At 28.5% G+C, this 10,592-nt stretch overlaps 3 protein-coding genes across 3 annotated transcripts in view; 1 reads left to right on the top strand and 2 right to left on the bottom strand.

The window, feature by feature from the left end:
• Positions 1-3,446, top strand: part of HBS1 (translation elongation factor EF-1alpha (GTPase) HBS1) — a 4,454-nt gene extending 1,008 nt beyond the window's left edge. The window contains exons 4-8 of the mRNA XM_017908264.1: positions 1,497-2,052; positions 2,143-2,372; positions 2,442-2,637; positions 2,715-2,920; positions 2,992-3,446. Coding sequence (XP_017763753.1) covers positions 1,497-2,052; positions 2,143-2,372; positions 2,442-2,637; positions 2,715-2,920; positions 2,992-3,446 — 1,643 coding nt within the window. The remainder of the gene's footprint in view (positions 1-1,496; positions 2,053-2,142; positions 2,373-2,441; positions 2,638-2,714; positions 2,921-2,991) is intronic.
• Positions 3,447-3,844: 398 nt separating this feature from the next.
• Positions 3,845-4,718, bottom strand: LOC108553414 (selenoprotein K). Its single transcript, XM_017908289.1, has 4 exons — positions 4,559-4,718; positions 4,346-4,427; positions 4,191-4,265; positions 3,845-4,071 (listed from the first exon to the last, which is right to left on the bottom strand). Exons 1-4 carry the CDS (start codon positions 4,575-4,577, stop codon positions 3,978-3,980), a joined length of 270 nt encoding a protein of 89 aa, XP_017763778.1. The 5' UTR covers positions 4,578-4,718; the 3' UTR covers positions 3,845-3,977.
• Positions 4,719-5,207: 489 nt separating this feature from the next.
• On the bottom strand, positions 5,208-9,311 carry Cyp4aa1 (Probable cytochrome P450 4aa1). Its single transcript, XM_017908249.1, has 7 exons — positions 9,220-9,311; positions 8,075-8,243; positions 7,563-7,940; positions 6,355-6,418; positions 5,722-6,257; positions 5,471-5,650; positions 5,208-5,392 (listed from the first exon to the last, which is right to left on the bottom strand). The coding sequence occupies exons 1-7, from the start codon at positions 9,241-9,243 to the stop codon at positions 5,208-5,210; spliced, it is 1,536 nt and encodes a 511-aa protein (XP_017763738.1). The 5' UTR covers positions 9,244-9,311.
• Positions 9,312-10,592: the final 1,281 nt, after the last annotated feature.

The following is a 10,592-nucleotide window of genomic DNA, read 5'->3' as shown; positions in this document are numbered from 1 at the left end:
TATTATTATTATTATTTCTTAATCTATATTTTTTTTGTTTTATGTATTGTTTCGGAATCCATTGATAAGGTAAGATGTAACATCTACTATACTTCAGTCTAGTTCATTCACTATACCTAAATTATCATTTAATAAACAAAAAGATATCAAAGGTTCTGATGAAAATGTATGCCACATTAATAATTTAGAAGATTTCAAAAACTTAAGTATTAATAACTCTTCTATGAAATTTTCTTCTTTATCTGAGTTTACAACTAATTCTGTAAATTTCACATTGTCCAATACTAAAATGGAGTCTTCTAAAAATAATGTAGACAAAGTATCATTCAAGTCTTTAGCTGATTTAACAGCGCATCATTTACAGAAATTAAGTAATTCAATTGGTAGTACAAGTTGCAATGGACAAACATCTATATCAAAAACAAATTTTATAATACCAAAGTTGTCAAATAAGAAAGATAACTGTATTGATTTAGATAATACACAATTAAATTTATCTGCTACTCAAAAAATTATAAATCTAGAATGTGATATACTAAATGATAGAGAGACAGATGATTCCATGGATTCACTTGAAAGAAGTTTATCTAGTGTATTTGCCAGTTCAAAACAGCATATTGATATTAGCACTAAAAATAATTCACAAAATATAGAACCAAAAGAAGATCAAGTATTAAATTTAGGTGGTACTCGAACACCATCACCAGATCCTTGGATAATCGATTTAACTTCTACTTTAAAAAAGGTCATATCTCTGACTTCGGATAATTGTAGTTGTACGAAGTCAAAAGTATCAGAAGATGTTAATAATGTCATTTCCAATTCAAGTTTACAATCTTCTAATACAAATGTTGAAATTCCATATGTTCTATTCCCTACAATATCAGATTTACGTTATCTAAGATATGCTAAACTGTCGCATACGAAGAATGTTTCTTTGTTTGGAAGAACATTATGTAGAACATGGAAATTAAAAAAATCAATTCTTAAGCCACAGAAAAAGGATCATCAAACAGTAAAAAGATTTGATTTTTCAATTCCATATGTTTCTACTTTAAAAGTACGTAGTAACAATAAAAATATTTAAATTAGGGATAAAGTTTTTTATTTCTTGTTATATTTATTATTTTTTTTACTTACATATAATTTTATTTTATTTGAACATTATTACAAATATTACAAATATCACTTTTATGAACATAGAATTGAATTATAAATTTTATAAATATTTCTGAACATATGGAAAGTTACAATTAATATACATATAAGATGACATAATATAATTTATTAAAAGATAATTAATTTTAATAATTAATTATTCATGTAATTATATTCACTGTGAAGTACAATTTTCATGTAAATATTATTTTCAAAATTTTTAAATGAAAATGTATTCTTAATACTTGAACTAATAATATACATCTATATTAAAATCATTAGATATTTCTTTCATTTAGTATTAAAATAACAATAGTTCACAATAAATTTTATAATAGGTAAAAAATTATCATCAAAACCTACATTTCAAGTTACGACACCTACTAGTGTGAAAATTATTACTGCTGGGAAACGTCCAGTTGTAAAAGGCTTTAATGTAAGCGGGACTGAGAATACAGATGTATTAAATTCTCGTATTAAAAGTTCTCGCTCTCAGAGTCCATACTTTGATTATAATAGCCCAGAAATAAAAAGAAAGGAAAATGTATTGTTGAAAGAGAAAAAGACAGTTTCTTCGAATACAAATAGTCCGCGATCTCAGTCTCCAATATCAGGACATCAAACGCCTGATCTGGATACTAAAATAAAACTCAATGAAGAAAAAATTGATGCTATGAAGATTTATAAAGATAAAAGAGGAGATAACAAAGATCAGCTACATTTAGTTGTGGTTGGTCATGTAGATGCGGGTAAAAGTACTTTATTAGGAAGACTTTTATGTGACTTAGGACAAGTTCCATCAAGATTGATTCATAAATATCAACAAGAAAGTAAAAAAATAGGAAAACAATCATTTGCTTATGCATGGGTTCTTGATGAAACAGGAGAAGAACGGTGATTAAAATTCCTAATATGAAAGAAATTAATATATAATTTTTTTATTATTGATTAATTTTCATAATTTTATATCATTTTTTTAAATAGGGAACGTGGAATAACGATGGATGTTGGTCATTCTAAATTTGAAACAGAAACAAAATCTATTACTTTATTAGATGCACCTGGACATAAGGATTTTATCCCTAATATGATTACTGGTGCCACACAAGCAGATGTAGCCTTATTAGTAGTAGATGCTACCAGAGGAGAATTTGAGACTGGTTTTGACAGTGGTGGCCAAACTAGAGAACATGCATTATTATTACGTTCATTAGGTATTAAAGTTTATTATATGAAATGTTTACATAAAACATTTCATTTATTAAAAGTAACTAATCTTCCAGGTATATCGCAATTAGCAGTAATAGTAAATAAATTAGATACAGTAGACTGGTCAGAAGAGAGATTTGATGAAATAGTTAGCAAAATGAGTGTATTCTTGAAACAAGCTGGATTCAAAGATAATGTTACTTTTGTTCCTTGTAGTGGTCTATCTGGTGAAAATATATTAACACAGCCTAAAGAACCTTTATCTAATTGGTATACCTATTAGAACATTTAATATATTTAAAAATCAAGATAGTGTAATATATTAATCAATGTTATTTATCATGTAGGTATACAGGACCAACATTAGTCAATGTTATTGATAATTTTAAGTGTCCTGAACGACATATAAATAAACCTTTCCGTTTTTCGGTTAATGATATATTTAAAGGCACAGGATCTGGATTCTGTGTTTCTGGTCATGTAGAAACAGGCATGGTATCTTTAGGAGATAAAGTTTTAGTGTTGCCAAGAAATGAAATTGCAGTAATTAAAGGTATATTAACTTTATATAACCTTTTTATCCAAATAGATAATGGTAATCAAAATTGTGGAAACAAATTTCAGGTTTACAAGTAGATGAAACATCTATAATGAATGCATTTGCTGGAGATCAGATTTCTTTAACATTATCAGGAATTGATCAACAAAATGTTGGAATTGGTGACATTATTTGTAATCCTCAAAATCCAGTTCCTGTAACAACATGTTTCCAAGCACATGTTGTTGTATTCGTTGTGAAAATACCAATTATGAAAGGTCTGCCTGTAGTAATTCATCAACAATCTTTAGTCCAACCAGCTGTTATTACAAAATTAGTAGCACAACTTCATAGAACCACTGGTGAAATAGTAAAGAAGAAACCACGCTGCTTACCAAAAAATTCAAGTGCTATTATTGAAATTACAACACAAAATCCAGTTTGTATGGAATTATATAAAAATATTAAGCAATTGGGTAGAGTTATGTTACGTGTAGAAGGAACAACTATTGCAGCTGGTTTAATTACAAAAATTAAGTAACAAAAATGTAAGAAATTTACGTTTTTGTAAGTCTAATACTAGAAATATCTTTTTAATTTTGTGTACTGCTATATGCAGTTATGTATTTACATACTGCAGCTATGTATGTATTATAGCTGTATATTTATATATTACTGAAAATACACAAAAATTAATATCATATCTTTCTTAATTTATGTTTACATCTAAATATATATATAAATATATATCTTTAGATGTATGTATGTATGTATGTATGATTGCATATGTGTGGTGGGTGTATATGTGTAAATATAAAATTTATTTGCCATAGAAAATTTACTTTTTTTTTTTTAATTAGTGTATAATGTATAATATATTTATAATGATTTGTAATATTTTTGAAGCTAATTTAATATATTTAGTAAAATAGTTCTTAAAATCTTTGTTCATTACTTTTCCATCATACAAATTTCAAATTGATAGATAACTTAATTTTTCAATCTTACAGTTATAACGAGTATGAAGAAATTAGGAGATTTTGGTCTTTTATTATTGTATTTAAAATTTACTTTATCCAACACAACTTCTACATCCTCCAATCGGAATATCAATAGTATGCCCTGTATTAGGTCTTCCTATTCTACGTGTTGGTGGACGTGGTGGCCTATATATAAATACACAACATTAATACTTTAATATTAATATTAAACTAGTAAATAAATTTGTAGAGAACATATTCTAAAAATACAAATTACTTTATTGTTAAGTCACATTAAATCTTACCCAGAGCCAGGTCTATAATCTCTTGTATATTCACTTCCATATTTGTTCATGTCAGGATTGATTAATGTTTTGAAACTGTTTAGAAATAATTTGTCTCAATTATACCTTTTTGATTAATAAATTAATAAATATGAAAAATATTATAGGTTACTTACAATACAATGACCATGAGAATTACGTGTGTAAAAAATCTATACACTTTTAAATACAAGGGAGTATCACCTAAGACGTTTCCAGCTAAAAATTTATTAAATATATTTTATTTATAACAATCACTTTAATTATGTATTTGATATATATACATATATATATAATGTTTTCAGATTGATGTATAGAATGTTAGAATCATACAAAGGTTAATACTTTACCACTTGATACGTAAACCATTTTTCGTGGTTATTTAATAGAAAAATACCGTTTAATTTATATTTGTAATTAATACAATTATAAAATATTGCTTAATCACGTTTATATAAACGTAACCAAAATCGATGTGTTTGACAGTCTCAGACACGTCACATTACACATATATTGAACGATAAGTGCAAATGATAAACTAGCGTTAACTTCAGGAGTATTATACTATACAAAAGCATGAAATGTGAATTTTTTTCAATATGAAGCGTCATTAGTTAAATGACTTTCTATCTTTAATAAAACATTATAAATTATAATTAAAAATATGATGTCTCATATTTTAATTTTTAATTCTATTATAAAATAAATTTTAAATTTTATTTTTATTCACAGTATGTATAAGTAAAATACATATATCCACGTTGGAAATCATTCAAAAAATGATTAATTTAATATTTATTAAATATTTGCTATATACTAATACTTGTATATTTAACGTTCAATATCTATATAAAGGTATAAATGATTTATATATTACAATGCATTGTTTTAATTTCTTAATGAGACATTACTTGCACCAGACTATTTAAAATTTTAAGTCTACTTTAAATGGTTAATAGATTTTTAAACAATCAAATATATTACAATAATAATTTATATTTATGTTACAACACTTTTCGATATTTGATCACGTGCAACGACTTTCACCCAAAGTCCTCCTTGCGCTCTAATTGTCATCCTAAATTTCGGTCGCACTTCTTCTTTTCCAGGAATTGATTGTAATCGGCACCTTCTAAGAATTGCACTAATCATCGATTTCATTTCGAGCATTGCAAACTTGTTACCTTAAGAAACATCCAATAAATAATAATTTATTTCTATAAAAAAATATAAAAATTTATGATAGCGTAAAGTGTTTTTACCAATACAGTTTCTTGGTCCAGCGCTGAAAGGTATATAAGCGTAAGGATGCCTTTTCTCAGAATTTTCTGAATTGAAACGTTCAGGCTTGAATGCTTCAGGTTCTGGAAAATGATGTGGTAAACGATGCGTACTATAAGGAGATATTAATACACTACAACCAGCTGGTATTACATGCTTTCCTAAAATACATATTAATATTATTTAACGATTTTAAATTAATTTTATATCATCGAAAGTAAACAAGGTATACCGATTTTTACGTCTTCCCCTAATGTTCTTGCTATTATCGGTACACTAGGGTATAATCTAAGTGATTCTTTGATACACATTTCTAAACATCTCATCTCTTTTAGGTCACTTATCGTGGGTAATCTTGAGTCTCCGTTAAAAATTTCATCGAGCTCTTCTATACATTTATCCTGCCATTCCGGGTGGTTAGCTAAAAGGAAGATCGTCATTGCAGTCGCTGTGCCAACTGAATCTTGTCCGGCTAACATAAATGTACAACACTCTTCAACAATGTCTTCGTCGGAGAAGCAAGGATTTTTCTCGTTTATTTCCACCATGTATTCTAGTAAGGACATTTTTCTCTTCTTCTTTGCCTCATCATGAATGGCAGGTTCTTTACTTCGTAAAAGATTGCGTTTTTCTTTCATCATTTTAAAGCAAGTATTGAAAAGATCATTTCGTTGTTTTTCTTCCTGTCTACCATATTTTGTTAGTCGGTAAATCCATTCGATTAATAACCAAGGTCTAACCATCCGGTACAAGAGCATAATTTGTCCCCTGAAAGAAAAATTCGCATACATTATTTGTTTATATTATTTAGTACAATGTTATGGTTGGAGATAGGAAAAGTACAAAAATGTTTTTCAATTCTCACTTTCGAAAAGGCAGATCATCGTCCATTTCGCTGGTATTCCGACTGCTTATTCCCAAAACTGTTTCTGCAAACAGTTAATAATTACTTCAAACATTGCAAGACAGTTCTTAGAAACGAAATGTAATGTCCAAAATGTATGAGTAAAGATGTTTTCCCAAGGTTAAGCAGTTTTTTGCAACGAAAATTTATGGTATCTGTATGTAAATCTAGATCTTGGGTTAACTAAAATTTGTTTCAGATGTTGTTCTCGAAGAAAAACTTACATTTCTTTTTCTCATTAAATAACATATTTGTCATGTTCTTTACTAATAAAGAATTTCTCGATAAGGTATTAACTGAGTGTCAAAATATCTATGGTCAAAATACGTTTGATGCATCATTTTTTCGTCACCTGTTCATAATTGTAATGTACACTATATTCGCAATATTCCAAGAAACTGCTAATCGTAGAATTTTAATAATGAACATAGTATTTTTGTTGTATTTAATGGCATTTCAATTGCAGATAAATATGTTTCATCAAATAATACGATAATTACGTGAAGTAGAACTGAATGCAAATTTCTTAATTATAAATATATTACTACGCAATCGCAATTAGTGGCAATGCACCTCATGCCAAACACGCTATTGAATATATTACATAAACTTCGTAGTAAATAAAAATTCTGTACGTTATTCATAATATTTTACTGATTTCGATAAAAGAATTGCGAAAGATGTGAATACTTTGACTAACAAAATGTTGACTCTGTTATTCATACACGAAGTGCATTTGCGTGGAATTACGCAAATCAAACGAAACATATATGACTTCTCAAAGTACTACTTTTTCCAAATGTACATTTTGTGTTTCTGAATAATTATTCGCAAATAATGAAATGTGCAGAAAAGTGCAACAATTGTGAATAATTTAAAGCGTGTACGTTTTGTTTGAATATGAAGTAACGTTTAAATATTCTAAAAGAATAATATTCCTTCTAAGTAACAATTATGCGCGATTAAAAATGTAATTCTACTTGCAATATATTGCTATATTAAGTAAAAGAAATGCTATTAATAGAACTAGTGTCTATGTAAAATAAATGGCACAATGTTTAAACAAAGCATACTGTTATAAGCGAACTGTTTATGAAATTCACGAAACGAAGTTAATTCATTTGCTCAGTTTACATTTTTATTAACAAGTCAAATACGTTTTTACTCACCACTCAAAATATTGTAGACAGAATCATTGATGAAAGTAGTGATATTGATTTCCTGACTATCCTTTTCAAGGAACTTCTTCATCAAGTGATCTGCATGTTCCGCGAAGGTGGTCGTGAATTTCTCGAGAATATGAAGGTGGAAAGCTGGCTGCAAAAATCTTCGATGGACACGCCAAGTTTCCATGTCCCTCGTGATCAAGCCTTTTCCAAGGAAATTATCTAACAATTTGTAGAAAAATACCTTGCGCGTGTGTTTCGTATTACTGAGTACTTGTTGGATATCTTCTGGTTCTAGAAACATTACGTATGGCAATATCGTCAACCATATTCTAATGACGCGTCCATAAGCTTGATTCTCGTGTGCCAATCTATAAAGAACTGAAAATTACACGATACTTTAGATATGGTTTACTAGAAAATGTATATCGTTTAATTTATGTATTAAATTTATTATAAGTAATGTTATCAATTTTTGAAAATTTATTTAAATATTTTTGGAGTCAATTGCTTACAGTTTTCTTTGAGAGCACAATTTGCATTTCCAATAAATGGTACGGTTTTCGGGCCATTTAGTCGAGAAATGTGTATAACGCTCCTGATATAACTCTTCAGAACATACAGGATATAAACGCTGATTAAAATGACGAGATATATCCACGCCTCAGAAGGTGTATGTTCCCACTAGTAAAACAAAAACAATAGATGCATATTACATTATTAGTTTCTATGTATTAATTTCATTTACAGAGTTAAAATAAAAATTGAAACTAAAAATTAATGAACCATATGAAAAATCTCGAGGATTTTAAAAGATGTATATAACACGAACGATTATTTATACATTTTAGATTTTTAAATTATTTTCGTGACTTTTCTTTCGTTTAAAGAAAAGGATGACGTATGAACATTTCTTAAAATGTTGCACTCACTGTCTTTATCACACTGAAGTTAATCATCCTGTATACTACGTGTGGACAAAAAAGGAAGCTAACTTGTTAGCAAATCCAATTACTGTCTTGAAGCTGCGTACTTATTTACTCGATTCTTTATAAGACTTTTTTCGTCAGATAAGGGGACTGTCTGGTTTATGTCTGGTTGAAAAGTTCTTAAAATAGCAGAAAACGTAATACTACATACTACTAATAATAGAGTACTATACCTTTAACGTTAAATTATTTTGAGATATTATTTGATTAACAATTTTTTTTTAAATTAAATTTTTAATCTATTTCGCCGATTTTAGAAACATCGTGTTAGTAACACTGTAAGGGTTCTCACGGATTAATTTTAAGATTGTTTGATATAAATAGATATATTAAGTTCTGTTGGGGGGTAGTCATTGACTATTCAAGTTGGATCTTCTATTAATTGGTTCATTCGTACGTGCTCTTGGTTATGAGCATGTGCCAGCCGAATAATAATGTATGACAACGACAAATAGGGTTTGTTGATTAGAAATAAATTACAAGAATAATGACACTAATGACAACATCAAATAACTGAATGAACGATTGAAAATACATCTAAACTTTATTCTAGTACACAGCTTTGTTTCGTGTAATTAACTTACACTCAAACTTTACGTAATCTACTTAAAATGGAACTTTGCGATTTTTTAGTTATCATACACAATCACGAAATATTTTCCTCCACTTACTATTTGTTGAGCTGTAACAACCATATTTTCTTAGATCTATAATTTCTTATATCAATGACCCACTGAAATACTTTTAAGAAAATGTGTTTGAAGCCGCAACATCGAACTCTGGCGTACCCATAGAGATTCAGGCTATTTAAGCATCTGCTCCCACCAGATTCGTATGGATCACTCAAGATTTGCTCAAAGTCCATAATGTACTTAGAATACGTCATACCTTCCATCGAAAGTCACGTAAACTTTTCATCCCTAACAAATATATTTCAGTTTTATTTATGTATGTATATCTCGTCACTTATTAATTATGTAAGATTATCAACATATAAATTCTTCAGACTTCTCAGCTATCTTGTAGATTGAAATATTTACGTGCTACGTTTTATTAAATATATGACATTCCAATAGCATCGGATGAACGCACGTGGATCCAAATCAAAACACTTTTTGATATTTTATAAAATTCATATTCATTCATTTAATTAACGTTGATGCTTTCATATTAATAAATTATTATTTTAAGCTTTAAATTATTCATCTCTAATTTATTTCTTCATTCAAAACTTATTTAATTGTATTTGATGAATTTATCGAATCCATTTCAAGTATATATGTATATGTATTCCACGATGATTTTCAAAATGAATTTTAGCTCACCTTTAAGAACACCATAGGAATATCATAATCCTTTGTAACACGAAATAAAACAAACAGCTCTCCGTACTCGATTAAAGTAATCGGTCAACTAAACCCTCACTGATGAGTAGTAGTAGTTTATATAGGTGTAATGGAATACGAGGTGCTTACGGAGCCTATTAACAAACAGTTCACAAACGAATCACGTACTCTTGATATGTGCAGGCGTGCTTTATAAAATATTTTTTTCCCGCTCTGCTTCTGGGAGGTGATCACCAAAGATGATATTTTACGCGCATCCTTCCTGTCAGGGTCGAATCGAGAAGAAGGAACCTCGAAAAACTTTCGGGTGAATAACTTATCATATTGTTAGATCAGTGTTATCGTAACAATTAACAAACCATTGATTATGTAAGTGTACCTATTAATAGGAAGCGAGCGTACAAATAAACAAATTATATAAAAATGACAGTAATTCATCAGCAATAAAAGTTGCATACAATTTTATAGACTAAATTAAATTTATTCTTCAATCTTAGGCAAAATTTCTTTTATATATTTTCTATATGAAAACGTATTTGGACAAGTTCACGTGACAACCTTGGGATCGATTTACAAGTAGTATTACGCATTTGTTTACCTTAAAATTCTCTTCCTTTAACAATCTTTGTCATATGCAAAGATTGTCTGTCGAATACAATTAATTGTAGTGTACCGTGATATATCCCGTGCCAGTCTAC

Source organism: Eufriesea mexicana, unplaced genomic scaffold, assembly GCF_001483705.2.
Source record: "Eufriesea mexicana isolate 0111107269 unplaced genomic scaffold, ASM148370v2 scaffold10344, whole genome shotgun sequence".
Lineage (NCBI taxonomy): Eukaryota > Metazoa > Arthropoda > Insecta > Hymenoptera > Apidae > Eufriesea > Eufriesea mexicana.
This window is presented reverse-complemented; position numbering and strand designations above follow the sequence as displayed.

Excerpts from the sequence above, each read along its gene's own strand:
- LOC108553414 (XM_017908289.1), bottom strand. Across the intron at positions 4,266-4,345 it reads ATTCTCATGGTCATTGTATT|TTTCAAAACATTAATCAATC; the intron begins GTAAGTAACCTA and ends ATTTCTAAACAG. Across the intron at positions 4,072-4,190 it reads GATTATAGACCTGGCTCTGG|GCCACCACGTCCACCAACAC; the intron begins GTAAGATTTAAT and ends ATTTATATATAG.
- Cyp4aa1 (XM_017908249.1), bottom strand. The coding sequence starts at position 9,243 with ATGGTTGTTACAGCTCAACAAATA. Across the intron at positions 8,244-9,219 it reads TTGTTACAGCTCAACAAATA|TGGGAACATACACCTTCTGA; the intron begins GTAAGTGGAGGA and ends TTGTTTTACTAG. Across the intron at positions 6,419-7,562 it reads TGTCTACAATATTTTGAGTG|AAACAGTTTTGGGAATAAGC; the intron begins GTGAGTAAAAAC and ends AACTGTTTGCAG.